The sequence below is a fragment of the Poecilia mexicana genome, unplaced genomic scaffold (genome assembly GCF_051168715.1).
Source record: "Poecilia mexicana isolate PSO_F unplaced genomic scaffold, ASM5116871v1 scaffold_23, whole genome shotgun sequence".
Taxonomy (NCBI): domain Eukaryota; kingdom Metazoa; phylum Chordata; class Actinopteri; order Cyprinodontiformes; family Poeciliidae; genus Poecilia; species Poecilia mexicana.
Window position 1 is genome coordinate 10,980,868 of NW_028263392.1, and position 14,577 is coordinate 10,995,444.

The 14,577-nt window shown below is 42.7% G+C and overlaps 1 protein-coding gene across 1 annotated transcript in view; it reads left to right on the forward strand.

Annotated features, from left to right (window-relative positions):
• Positions 1 to 14,577, forward strand: part of sema3aa (sema domain, immunoglobulin domain (Ig), short basic domain, secreted, (semaphorin) 3Aa) — a 38,044-nt gene that overhangs the window by 17,731 nt on the left and 5,736 nt on the right. The window contains exons 3-14 of the mRNA XM_014982419.2: positions 169 to 231; positions 4,325 to 4,444; positions 5,139 to 5,229; positions 5,319 to 5,438; positions 8,286 to 8,428; positions 8,559 to 8,673; positions 8,773 to 8,842; positions 11,274 to 11,418; positions 11,505 to 11,724; positions 12,774 to 12,865; positions 12,999 to 13,040; positions 13,256 to 13,413. Coding sequence (XP_014837905.2) covers positions 169 to 231; positions 4,325 to 4,444; positions 5,139 to 5,229; positions 5,319 to 5,438; positions 8,286 to 8,428; positions 8,559 to 8,673; positions 8,773 to 8,842; positions 11,274 to 11,418; positions 11,505 to 11,724; positions 12,774 to 12,865; positions 12,999 to 13,040; positions 13,256 to 13,413 — 1,379 coding nt within the window. The remainder of the gene's footprint in view (positions 1 to 168; positions 232 to 4,324; positions 4,445 to 5,138; positions 5,230 to 5,318; positions 5,439 to 8,285; positions 8,429 to 8,558; positions 8,674 to 8,772; positions 8,843 to 11,273; positions 11,419 to 11,504; positions 11,725 to 12,773; positions 12,866 to 12,998; positions 13,041 to 13,255; positions 13,414 to 14,577) is intronic.

Consider the following 14,577-nt stretch of genomic DNA (forward strand, 5'->3'; position numbering starts at 1 on the left):
TCGCTTCAAGGCAAATTCAACTGAATTTTGAGTGGAAATGCTCCCCTTTATCCCCCCGATTTGCACTGAGGACTTACGGTTTCCCTGCATTCGTCTCACGAGACGACACATTCGTCTCTCTCTCAACCTCCATTCTAACGTGAATTTGTCTTTCTCCTTTTTGCACAGATTGCGTGGCCCGCCACCCCCTCCAAGAGGGATGAATGCAAGTGGGCAGGGAAGGATTCGGCAGTAAGTCCCTCATTCATTATGGCATCATGTTTGGATTCTGTCCATGGACTGAGTATTCGTTATCCGTTCAATTTTCTTTCTTTTTTTTTTTCTTCTTCTCTCTGAATCTTTTCAGATGAATCTAAAATGTTATTTAGAGTAGAAGTAAGGGTCTCGACGGAGTATTCTTAAAAGGGACAATAGAACTGGAGAGCTAGAAAATTACCTCTGATAAAGGCGATGCTCCATTTCACCTCTGCCACATTTAACCCTCTACGGGCCAGCTCACCGTTTCTCAGCGGCACCTGCAAATAACCTTACGGATCGAGTGTACATGGTGCATAAACGGGGCAAGGACAATGACACTGAGGTGATTGGCTTTCCACGATGAATAGATTAAATTCTGGAGGCGTGTTTTATGTAGCGGACTTCCAGCACGCATGTGAATTTGTATGTGGGAAATCTTTTGTTTGAATTCATGTTATCTGTCACTGCGCGTTGGCTCGCGGGGGCAAATCTGCTCCAACACGGACCGCGTGCGACCGACTTTGTGTGCTCGCTGGTGTTTGGCGTATCTTATCTTTGTGTTGCTGTTTAGAAAGGCCCTCTCGGTGTTGTATCCGATCTCAATTTCACGGTTGGATGAATCTCGAGGGCAGGGCTGCAGGTTTTGTGGGATTATCTGGAATTGCACGCATCCCTTTGAAACTCGGCGGCTCCTCTGTGCTCAGAGTCAACGGCAGATTTCTGGGGTTTCGCTTAAAGTGAAAATGGCCCCTTGCAAAGTTAGAGAGTTTAGGTCCGGCCTTTGACTGGGTCATTCTTATACACAAGGTGTTAGCCCAAACAATCTTACCGGTACTCTGGCTTGTTTTCCCTCTGGAACCTGAACCTCCCGTATATAGCAGCCTTTAACATGTTTATTTAATTGCTTGTACTTAGTTGCACTTATTTACCCCGAATGAACACCCACAGCATGATACTACGACCATGATGTTTAACTGGGTGGTTTTGGGGGGGGTTGTGAGACAATCTGGAAAACATCAGGGGATTTGAATACTTTTGCATTCCAAAGCACATGAGCAGCACACTGGCACTCCATCACACACAGGAAAGAGTTCACAGAATCACACAATAGACAAAGTTAGGTATTTGCATGCTGTGAAAATGTTTACCTTTGAGAATGAGGCGGTGAGAGCAGAGACGGGGGTAAAACACAGAGAGGCCTTGATTAGGACATTACCAAAGCATTCAGAGCTCCCAAAAGCAATGCCTTTCTCTAAACCACAATTTACAGCCATGAAGCGAATGTAACAGCTGCCCCCCTCTAAAAAAAAATGCCCAAGGACTTTATTGCTACTCCTAGCTCAGCGACTGTAACATTGTCCAGGTTGTTGCACCACAATGTACTGAACCGTGAGTTCAGACACACGACTAGAGCTTTGTGTTGAAATTCCTGATGTCATTTGTGATTTGCTGCCCAGTAATCATGGAAAAAGAAAATCAAAATCCAGCCGTTTTCTTGCAAAATGTCCAGTACGTTTTCTGGATTTACTCAGCGATCCTGTCATTTATTTATTTTATTTATTTATTTTTTGTCTTAACTTACCCACACATGTCCAAATCTGTCCACCCATTTCTCTGACGGGGAGTCATGCTCAACACCCTGTCCAAAAGGAGTGATTAAATTTATCCAAAAATGAGTCATTTATTCTCCGTGTGGATTTTGTTTGTCACGGTTTTGTGATCAAGGAAGCGGTTTATTACTGGGGGGCAACGCACAGCTGCACTCGTGTCACTGCTCCCAACACCTGTCAGTGTTTAGGTGCAACTTTACCTACCGCGTAGCTGACGACTCCAACAAAGACGCCCGTGTTAAATTCTTAACACGGTTGACCCTTGAGGGGCTTTATTGAAGTTGATGAAATGCACATAATAGGGCGTGAGAATGATGTGAGCGGACAGAGGGCTTCGGCAGTTCAACGGGAGGAAACAGAAGGTAAAGTCGTTAAGGAACGGAGACCCATACGTTCAAGGCAGCAGCTCTGCATGCAGGTTCAGTCGCATAAATGTCTTACTGACGTTTTTAAATGGACAATATTATTGATACTTTTGACTCATTTTGTGTGAAAATACTAGCTGATCTTTTTAAACATCCTAACTGTTTTTAGTTAGGATGAGTTGCCCACTAAAGTGACTTTTCTTACTGGGAATTTGACACCAAGTCCAATGATTGCAACCAAAATGACAGCGACAATGACATGGCATGCAATTTGAAAGATCATATTCGAAGACTTAATTGTTTTCGTGGTTTGATGTTGGTACCAAATTGTGTTGGTGTTGATTCCTTTCGTGAGACCAGACAGGCGTCCAGTCAAGAAAACGTTCATCCTCTTGCCACCCATGAAAGCATAAATCCCAATTTTTATCTTGTCTGCTTGCAGGCTAACAATCCAGCCATTGAAAGCCAGCCGGCAGTTCTCTCCAAATGTTTTGTAGAGTTCGTCTCTACAAAACGGAGAGAGCGGCCACCCTCTTAAACAAGGAACCAAAGTACATTATTTCTCAGAATGTCAAAGCTTCTCCTTGAGGAAAATTACCAAGGAAGATAAAACAGTCGGAGCTGAAGCAACACTTTTTGCCCTTTTAGAAAAATAACAGAAATTTCTTATGCTGGAGGAAGGACTGCAACTTGTGATCACACTGTTAATTCATGCTGCTCTGGAAAATGTCATCACTTCAACCTGATGCCCCGCATCCATTTTTTTTTTGCCTCGCATCATCACATAATCAGAACGAGGCGTCTGTGAGCTTGAAAGTCTGAACAGATATATGTGTGTTAAAGAGGCAGGGAAAGAAAGGGGGTAATTTGGCTGTCATCTAACGTGACGTGCTCTGTTTTTCCAAATCCTCCTGCAGCTGTGCACCGATTTGTTCGACGGATATTGAGCATGTATTCATAATTGGGCTAACCTGAGCTTAATCTCTTAAACATATGTGCCTAAATCAGCTCCTCAAGGCTGCTAATAAGCCTCCTGCATTAACCAATGGCGCTGATTAGCGCCCTAATAAACAGTCTCACACCGCTGGGACCATCAAAAGTTAGAGGAGAGCCAAACCAAACAGTGTGTGTGTGTGTGTGTGTGTGTAAATTCAAGCATATGGATCATTAAAAGAGCTGCGGCTGATTTCCCTGATTTGACTTCCAGGTGGGGTTGCCTTGATGGAGACTCTGCCTCGTGAGTCTTTCCAAACCAACTGGAAAGTCGCTCATATACTGGATTTTAATCAAAGCTGTTCTCCCAAGCCCGGATACTTTCTGTTTTTAGTCTTTTCTCTTTTTTTCCCCCCTCAGTTGGAAGACACCAAATGCTTATGAAAGTATCCCTACTTCTAAACTTTTTCTTTTACATCAGGAATAAGTTTCTTACATACTCTACCAACCTATGGGAAGCACACAGTGCACTGTTCAGTCTGTCATTAAACTATGGCAAAGGTATTCCACAACTGCAGCCCCACTAACACCGAACCGTACTGCCAAATTAACAGCCCGGTCCAGAAGAGCATAAATCAGAGAAGCAGCCAAGAGGCACATGGCAGTTTTTGGAGGAATGCCAGAGATCCACTGTACACGTTGGCGGATCTGTTGACAGGACAGCTATTAGTTGTCCCCCTGTAAAAGTCTGGCTTTTATGCAAGAGTGGCAACAAGAAAGCCAAAATTGTCCATCTCCAGATGTGCAAGCCTGGTAGAGACATGTGAAACGTGACCTGGCATAATTGGGGTGATTATGGTTCTGGTGGTTCTACAAAATGTTAACTCAGTGGATAAATGTAAATAAAGCCACAGGTTGTTTTTTTTTGTTGTTTTTTTTTGCTGTTTTTTTTTATTGTATGTATGTGTTACTTTCCTTTCCGCTCATTCACTGCTTTTTGCTGATTTATTATCTAAAATTCCTCTAAAATAAATTGCATTGTGACAAAGTATAGAAGTTCAATAGCTATGATTGCTTTTACAATTTTCTTAAAAATGTCTTTACCAAAATGAGATATATTCCTTGTATAAAGTTATCTGTAATGTTAAAGCCCTGGTGTTTCTTTTACTTGTGTTTCAGAAGGAGTGTTCTAATTTCATCCGGGTCCTTCAACCGTATAACCAGACCCATCTGTACATCTGTGGAACAGGAGCCTTCCACCCCATCTGCGCTTATCTGGAAATGGGCAAAAGAGCAGAGGTATTTGATTATTTAATATACTCCGAGATAATTTAAAAGTTCTAGTTTTTTTTTTTTAATCTATTGGTGGATATGCAGACGGCAATTTAAATGAGTGCTTGCTTGTCGTAAAGGGCACCGCCGCCGCTGCAGAATCTGAAATGCCTACCACAGCAATTACCTTCCCATTTGTGTTTTCTTTTGTGTGAGAAAAGATGGGCCTGCAAATAGTCCAGTTGTAGCAGCTGGATATTAAATAACTCTTCTCTTATATTAAAGATTAATCACTTTTCTCAGTAGAGGGCTGCAGGTTAATCAATGCACCAGCATGAGTTCTGCAGACCACTAATGGGCAGAGCAGTGAGTGCTTTCACCATTAAGGCCTTATTTTAGATATTTGAGCTTTAAAAAAAAAAGTGCCATCGCTGGATAAAAAAAAAGAAAATCTTACTTATTTCTGCTCTTTCCTACTTTACTTTACACTTCACTGTTGCAGAAACTGTTGTTGACCTGTGGCAGAGCAGCCCAACTGTGTTATATAAAAAAAACAGCACATTACTCACTGCTCATGTCAGGCTGAATTTGTTTTGCATCCCAGCCCAAAATAGAACGCTATAATGAGAATATATTGTAACTCGAAACACAGACTATAAATGTACCTTCAACCGGGCTTTCATTAGCCTCAAGCTGAACTTTGACCCCCTTTTCACCGCAGGACAACATATTCCGACTGGCCTCCCAATTTGAGAACGGCAGAGGGAAAAGCCCCTACGACCCCAAAATGCTTTCAGCGTCACTCCTGCTTGGTGAGTTTGACCGCCGCCTTCATCACCTCAACGAACGCAGTCACCGTGGAGACGGTTCTTTATTTCTGACTGGAACCACTCGTCGGCAGATGGAGAGCTGTACTCTGGAACGTCTGCTGATTTCATGGGAAGGGACTTTGCCATTTTCCGTACCCTCGGAGATCATCATCCAATCAGAACAGAGCAGCACGATTCACGATGGCTTAATGGTATGATAAACTTTGTTCTTCTTTAAGATAAAAAAATCTTATTTTAATGCTTTAATTAAAACTTTTGGCTTCTTTTTTTAATCTAAGTGAAAAAAACATAAGATAAACCCATTCCTTCGCTTGTCAGTTTTAGGTTGGGACAGATATGTTGTATGCAAAGATTGTTAAGGCCGTATGCCTGGGTCTGTTTTAGCCTCTTTGAAGGAGAAAAGCTTCCTTTAAATGTTAAACTTTGTGTTGGAAAACCACACCAGCTTCCCACAGCTAGAGCTTCCCGTAGAGGAGATGTCATGAGGGAGGGATCAGCCAATAAGAAGTGGACTTTGTTGTGGCCACAGTAGATAGTTGATGGAGGAGATGGCCAACATTTGGACTTCCTCTACAGTTTCTGAGAAGTATTATTATTATTTTAATGAGCAAAACGGCACTGAAATTAAAACGGTCTGAAAAGCAGCCGTTATTTTTGAGAAACCAGCTCCAGCAGCAAAGCTGTGGGAGTTATCTTTTGGCCGAGTCGTAAACTACTCATGAACCAATGAAGCAGGAAAGCAAAACGTCACGGCTTAGAGAATGTAGGTAAATGATCAAAATTCAAAGTTTGGTTAATGCTACGGCATTTGTACTAAATTGTGGCCTTCCTCTTCAGCCAACTGTTAAAAAGCCAACCTTTTGGCTTTTTAAATTTTCAACTTTCATCAATATTTACTTGTCAAGTAAAATTGGATAAGTGTGGTCTAAACCACCAGCACAGCCCACAATTAGAAAAAAAAAAAAAAAAAAAGACACTGCTGATCTTTTCATTAGACTTTGAAGCATTTAATTCTCCCCTAAGCCTCGGGTCTTGAAACATTTCCATTCATGCGCAGACATCAGATATCAGAGCTCATTCAGAGCGCCACTGGATTTTTCTTGTTCTAGTAAGATTAGAGCTGCAGAGAGGGTTATTGACTTCTCAGTCTCTCTGGCGATCTATCACCACTGCAAGAGGACCGAGAGAGCCACAAAAGGTCAGTTCGAACTTTTCCCTCAAGCTGCGCCATCCCTTTTTCCTCCCTCTTTCCCACAGAACTAATCCACTTTCAGCTGTTTTCCTGTAGTGGAGTCAAATTCCTTCCAGTTCCTCTCAATCCCCACCCATAGCATCAAAATCACAAATACTGGTCTCGGTGGTGCTGATTACTGTGACGTATTAATAGGAGTCATTTAGAAGGGAGAAGTCTTTGTTATAGCTCTAATCCCCATCAATCTTTCACCTTGTTCAAACAAATACGCCGGGGATTGCAGCCGTTCGGCTCTGCGAAATCCAAACGGCGTCTCAACAAAGGGAGGATTGTAATTGCGTGGATTACTGGGGAGGGGATCTTCCATTGAGCCTTTATCAACAAGGTTACATGGTACTCGAACGTAACAAGAGCAATACTATGGAATGGATCAGTAATACCAGATGATTCTTAAAGGATTTAAGGTTAAATGGTAGTTTAGAGGTTGCTAGGTTTATTTATGGATTTCTTCACATTCTTATTCACCCTGATATCCTCTGAATAAAGAGCTCTTTTGTCGATAACACGTGCGGTCAATTGAAAAACGCTTTTTTTTCCTTTTTTTTTAAGCTTAAAAAGATTTCTGATGGTGTACATTTAGCAGGCCGTGTTCGTCGTAAAAAGGTCTCGAGAAGTCTACATGATTTATAACGGAGTTCTCGCACCAACGCGGGCGATTATAAATCTGCTCCCCACTTTGGCCGCACTCTCCTTTTTCACGGCTACTCCATATCCTAAAAGGCTGCAGCGATGTAACATGGCACTGCTTGTTTCTACCCAGCTAACCCCCAAGCTTTTCAGACGGAGGCTCGATTTACGCTTTGTGATGATGCCGTTAGTGGTTGTGGCAGCTTTCTGCTCGCTAGTTACCTAAATTCAGGCTTTTCCGAATCGCCTTGATATTTTCTCAAACTTAAGGTCATTATATATTTATTCAGTTTTTATAAGAGCCATGCGTTTTTTTGTGAGGATGTGGTATGGAGATGGGGGGCTTTTATTGAATCTGGATCTGGAGCACTTATGGCACAAAGTGTGGGGCTGTTAGGAATTTACCGAGGTATAACTCAAAATACAACCGAACCGATTTCGGAGTCGTAACATCAGAGTACTGGATTTGAAATTGGAATTTAGAAATAATTATGGACGTCATAATCTGGATTTTTGATGTCCCTGAAACCTACCAGAGTCATTTATGAATAAACATTTGAAGATGCCATGTCCTGGATAAACATTTCATTAAATGTAAAAAAATTAATTTTGCTCTAAAACGAGTTTCTGCTAAAGATTTATCTGAGTTGAAACAGCTTCTGTCTAAAATAAAAGATGTATTTTTATGTGAAGCAACATTTTTGCTCCCCATGTGTAACCTCTACATCTCGTAGTCGAAATGTGCTTAATTTCACAGTGTTATCCAGAAGGTACTCACAAAGATCAAAGTATTTTCCTTCTTTTCCCCAGACCAAATGTACCAAAAAAAGTTCTTGCTTCACGAAAGATTATACAATTGTTGTCCCCAACAGGAACAGTCAGCTGGGAAGCTGTACTAGCCAATGCCATGGAATATCATACAAATATCATGAAGAGAAAACCGAGATTTGTTACAATGATGATATAAATTCAGTACACATAAAAGTCAAATAACATATGTACAACAGACACTATTAATTGTTTTGTCAGGAAATCAGATATTTCACCTAATTTCACCAATTAGGACATCCCGTAACATTACAGTAGGCAAGTTAAGATATGCTTTAATAATGTTTTTTTTTGTTTGTTGTTTTTTTTTTTGTTTGTTTTTTTGCTCCAGACCCCAGATTTATTGGTGTAAACCTGATCCCTGAAAGTGACAACCCTGAGGACGACAAGATCTTCCTCTTTTTTAAGGAGAACGCAATGGACGGAGAGCACACCGGGAAGGCTACGATTGCCAGGATCGGACAACTGTGTAAGGTAACAACACACACAAACAGAATAAAATCCCTCTCATGATCTTCATCGTAATAACACCAGTCCCATTTAATTCTGCTCGAGGTATTTCGGGTGCATGTAGAGCTGACAGAAATGTAATTCCTCTCTGCAGAATGACATGGGAGGTCACAGGAGCCTCGTGAACAAGTGGACGACTTTTCTAAAGGCTCGTCTCATCTGTTCAGTTCCCGGGGTCAATGGCATTGATACACACTTTGATGAACTGCGTAAGTGTGGGTTCTTAATCTGCAAAACTGAAAAAAGAAAAAAAAAAACGTTGAGCATCCGTTTTAAAATGTTCTCTCATTTTTATGTCTGATTTCTAGAGGATGTATTTCTCATGAGCTCCAAGGACCCAAAGAATCCAGTTATCTATGCCGTATTCACCACTTCAAGGTACAGACCTTAAACACAATGACCTTCAGTCTCTGCTTTAAGGGCTTAAATTCTCAAATAGCGCGACGAATTCTGGCCATATCGTATTTGTTTCGTCAATTTCCTGCCAGGAGATCAAAAGGAGTTGATTTATTTCCGTTGGCAAATCGAGTTTCTTTGTATGTTATAAACATAGGCTTTATATTTTCTATTAGGTAATCATTAAATAACTTTATCTTTTTGTTTTTTAGGGTGTAATTTAGTTAGCATTTCAAGCTCAGCGGAGAATGTGATCGACCAAGCGTGGTCCAGTCGAAATTCCCAGACAGCACTCCTCTAATTCACTTACAGGTGTCCTACGGTTGTTTCCCCTCTCCAATCAAAAACCTCTCCACTTCTCTGCTTAGGAATTACTTTCATCCAATTCCCCCATTCCTCGCTACCTGTCCCCCACCCGCATCCCCACCCATCTCATCGAAACCCTGGCAAACCTTGCCGGGGAAATCGCATTACGGAGCATGAGGGAGCCAGAGAAACATGATATTCACTTAGCAGGAATGCGCGTTCCTTCCCTGGCCACCACCCACAGCCGTGAATGGGGATTTTCTCAGGGGCCGGGTGTGGCTCTTTTTAAGCATGTGGAGAGGTGAATTCATGGGGAAGGGCAGATAAATGAACTGAAATGGCACAGATGGTGGCACTTATCGTGGTGATGGTACATTTGCATTCGGGGAAAGGAGGGGGGGCCCCTTTTTCTGTGTCCACTGCTGTGTTTGAGGGGCTTCAAAAGAGGACAAACACACACGCCCTCCCCCCACCCCCCCTCGCCTCCCCGTCAATCACAGCCAACGATAAGACGAGCTGAATGGAACAGCGGTGCGGGCTAACACATACGGACAGGCGCCTCGCGACGCCACACCCGTATGGCTTTTCTCTGCTGAGGCTGGCGCGCGTTGGCGGGCGTCCACCTACGTGTTCGCACGCCTGCTGCACAAAATCTCACACACATACACACACACACACACACACGTGGGCTGTAAAATTCAATTATGGGGCATTGAGGAATTAAAGGGGTTTAATTGGTTTTCTAAGTGGCCGATTTTCAGAGATGAATAGACCAGACACTCAGAAGGAACTGACTTTTAATATCACTGCTTAATGAGGCACACGGAAGCCGTAACTGACAGATCAATGTTGGAGTGTGCCCCTGCGTGTGTATGCATGTGTGCGCGCGTGTGTGTGTGTGTATTTAGCATATTATTTTGGTTGTGTGTCTGCACAAACACATAACCGCTCGTCTTCCCGAGCGCGCATATTGGAGTGTCTTTTCTTGCCCCTGGAGTTAATTGAATTTCTTTGTAATTAACATTTCCAAATGCTAATCCATTCATCTTCCATGCTTTGGTGGATAATGTTGGCCGTGTGTGTGTATGCCAGCCACATCCCTAATTAGCCGGATACAAATTCCTACCGCAGTCAGCAACACAAAGGACATCTTGAATGTTCCTGAGACATTTGGTTCGTAAGATGTGCTGAAGATCTGCTTCATGAAACAAAATCTCACATGTGGGCATCTGGCAAAAAAAAAAAATGAATTAAATGCTGGATGTAAGTGAGTAAACTTTAGAATATTTTTAGGAGCTAACAGACTAAATCAAATAATAATCCAATGGTGAAATCAAAGGTTCCGACTACACATTTTTTTATGTCGAAACTCAACGTTTTTCCAGACTCAAGGTTATAGTTTTTATGTGTATAGTGGTTGGGTAGCTGGGTAGGAGCCCTGTAAAAAAAAAAAAAAAAAAAAAAAAAGAAGTTTTAAACATGACTGAATGATAATTGCCTTAAGTTCAAATTATCACTGTATCATTGTACGATTATATAATATTCATTGGGAGTTACCAAATTCCCCATCTAGATGAGTCGATGCGTAAATTGCTGCAATCTGTTTGACCCTACAAAGCATATACCGGATAGGTGCCCCTTCTCCCGCCCCCCCACCCACCCCTACTCTGTTTTTTCCACATGACTGTTCTTTGCCTGTTTGGAGCTCATATGAACAGGGAAGGCGAAATCCATCCATCTGGCACAGGCAAAGGCTAGCAAAAATATTGGAAGGGATTTTAAGAAAAGCTCTCTAGCAGGTCTTCGGTTTTGTTGGTGGCGTGCCCAAATTCCTGTCTGTTCTCACGGGGCTGAGAACAGTCAGAGAGAAGTTCCAATCTGTCATCTAGTACTTAGGTAATGACAGCCTCGCGCCTCTCCATCTTTGTGTGATGAAGGGTCATTTTGTTGTCTTTCCTCGGTGTTCCGCAAGACCCTAATCCCGGCCTTGTGCCCAATCATTTATGAATCCCCCTTGTTTGTCTATAATAAACCTTTCCTCCCCCTCCCCGTTTCTGCATAGTTTTGCACTCTCACCCTTCCTGAGTTTGACGTTCTCTCTCCACAGTAACATATTCAAAGGCTCGGCGGTGTGCATGTACAGCATGGCTGACATCAGGAGGGTTTTCCTGGGTCCCTATGCCCACAGAGATGGGCCCAATTACCAATGGGTCCCTTTCCAAGGGAGAGTGCCCTACCCCCGCCCTGGCACTGTAAGTGTTGAGTTGCAGAACATAACCTTTTTCAGAGAAATGCATATGTAAAACCGCTTGAATTATTATTTTTTTTAACATTTTAGTGCCCCAGCAAAACATTCGGAGGTTTTGATTCCACCAAGGACCTTCCAGACGATGTCATCACCTTCGCCAGGGGTCATCCTGCCATGTACAACCCAGTGCACCCAATTGGGGGACGGCCCATCATGGTTCGAACGGATGTGGACTACCAGTTCTCCCAGCTAGTGGTGGACAGAGTCGAAGCAGAGGACGGGCAATACGATGTCATGTTCATAGGCACAGGTACAATCCTTCGTCACGCGTGGCAGCTTCGTCCGATAAAAGCTTTTAGTTAATTTTGCACTTTTCTTTTCTTTCAATCGAAGCAAATTAGCCTGAAACAGACTCACGGTGGCTTCTTGCAAACACACACAACAACAGACATGATGGTACACTGAGATTTTATGTCCTGGAAAACACAGAGAAGCATGTCATTTTAAAGTGGAAAGAAAAGAAAGCAATGTTTTAAAACTTTTACAGACAAAAAAAAACAAAACTGTGGACATCTTTTAAATCTGCAGGTCTGCGCCGAACGTTATCTAAACCATTCCGTTGTGTTTTTTTTTTTTTTTTTTTTAGGAATATTGTCAAACCCTTCCCTATTGTTCTAGGGTATCTAGTTCTATATTTGAGTAGTTTTCACGTCTCTACTAGCAGCGCCACGGAGCAACTGGGTTTATACACTGAATAAATGACAAATGCACTCTACACTTTTAGGACTTGTATTACGGTAACAATTTTTAAACCATTTCTAATTTTTCTCAATTATGCGCTTCACTGTGTTGGCCTGTGACATGGAAAAAAAAAAATTCTGAAATAGTACAAGACACTACATTTCCTACTACAGTACATCTGCTAGAACCAGCTGCTGGAAGAGGGGGGGGAAAATGCAGCATCTGCTGGGCTAACCAAAAGATCCATCCCTAAATGGTTGTTCTTTGTTGGTCTTAACTGCTGTGAAGTGATCAGAAAATGAGTATTTATGTCTCGGTTTTGTTCTCATGACTTCTGCCTCAGCTCCTCATTCTTTCTCAAGCTCACTTTACCACAGCGATTTTGACCACACTCGATCAATCTATTCCCCCCGCTGACAGAAGAGGGGCATAAATGGCCGAGTCGTCTCACATTTAAAATGCTTAAATGCACCGTATTGGGCAATGGAGGAGTGAAATGACTGAGAGAAGAGATGCATGGGGGGATTTAAGTATTTGGATCAGTTGACCTAGTCTAGAAAGTTAAAAAAAAACAATGAGTCAGACGCACTTTGTTATATTTTTATCTGTTTTCTTCAGATATGGGAACAGTGCTAAAAGTGGTAACGATTCCCAGAGAGAGCTGGCATGACCTGGAGGAGGTTGTGCTCGAGGAGATGACCGTTTTCAGGGTAAGACGTCGAAAACGAAGCGATTCTACCAGATTGTCCGTATTGCAGATCTTTTGGTTTTTTTTTTCTTCCACCTCCGTGTTTTTCATCACTCGTATTGTGAACTTCACTGCCTCGTGTTTGTTTTGCGCAGGAGCCCACTCCCATTACGGCTATGGAGCTTTCCACCAAACAGGTAAAAGCTTGTTTTCACACGGCATCGTTACACCATAAATGTTCAAGCCAAGTGATTGAAGAAGCGCTTGTTGGTTTTTCACCAAACGGAGGTCACGTCCCTCCTTCCAACAACAAAAACCCACAAGCGGCTTCTTTTCTTTGTGAGTAATTCTCCAGTCGAGCCACGCGGGGACGTTTAATTTTACGTGCTCGCCTTTCCTTTCACTCCCACAGCAACAGCTGTACCTTGGCTCAGCCCTGGGAGTATCACAGATGTCCTTACACCGCTGCGAGGTGTATGGGAAAGCCTGCGCCGAGTGCTGCCTGGCCAGAGACCCTTACTGCGCTTGGGATGGCGCTGAGTGCTCCAGATACTTTCCTACCGCCAAGAGGTGGGAGCTTAGACGCATTGAAAACTCCTCTTTAAGCTTTGTTTGTCCTCTGAGAATTTGCTACGGCCGTATGTCTTTTCTTTCTAATCACGTCAATGAATATAGTCGCTCCTCTACACCTGCAAGCTGCATTTGAAGGTGTGGCTAAAAAAAAATCAAACAAAAAGAAAAGAAAAACATAGACACAATTCACATGCCAGACCGCCTAAACATGGAAGTGATCAGATTATTACAGACAGACACACACACACACACACAAAACAACTCTCGTTAAATACGCGCAAGCACAAGTATGCATTCCAAGAAATACAATCCGGGAACCTGGGTTAGTATTCCTGCCAGCAGCAATTTTGTGTCCATCACCCCACAGCCCAGGCTACACACGCACACACACGCACTCATAAATATACATACTCCAGCTCACATGCACTAAATTATAGCCAACAGGAGCTGTCTGACCGCTTCACCCTGCAGCCAGGAGGTATGAACACCCTCAAATTACCCGGCGCTGTAACCAGCAGGCTTGAGCCGACCGCTGCAGCTCTCGCACACATCGAGCAACACCAGCCGTCTGTCTCATTCATCCAGGACTTCTCACACCAGCAGAATTGGGCCAGTGAGCTTACTCCAGCCTGGCAGGGTGACAGCCGAGATGGCACACCCCATGGTTAAAGGCCAGGCCTGGCTCCTCTCAGGTCTCGTCGACACGGCACATAGTTTTCCTCCCTTGAACAAGAAAGGGACATAAAAAGACAGAAATGCCAACCCACGAAATGCACAGAGAGTGTTTGAGGAGTAGAGAACACGTTGTTAAAGCAGGGAAGAGGAGAGAACATCCCTTATTTACATTTTTTATTTTTATTTTTTTTTGGATTTGAAAACATATTTTCTTGGAATTTACGTGATAGAGCAACACAAAGTAGTTCATGACGTTGAATAAGACTTGATAAGATAGATTATGCATTTGTCATTGGTCCCACACTGCTAAATAAAAATGCAATCATTTTTCCCTGCTGGACAAAACTGTTCCCACAGCATGATGCTGCCACTACCATAGACAGATCTCGTATCGACAGTGATGTGGAGTCGAGTTCTTTTTGCCATTTTTCCATAAACGCCAGAGTAGTAGTGTGCATGTCTAATTCTCTATAATTTCTCCAGATT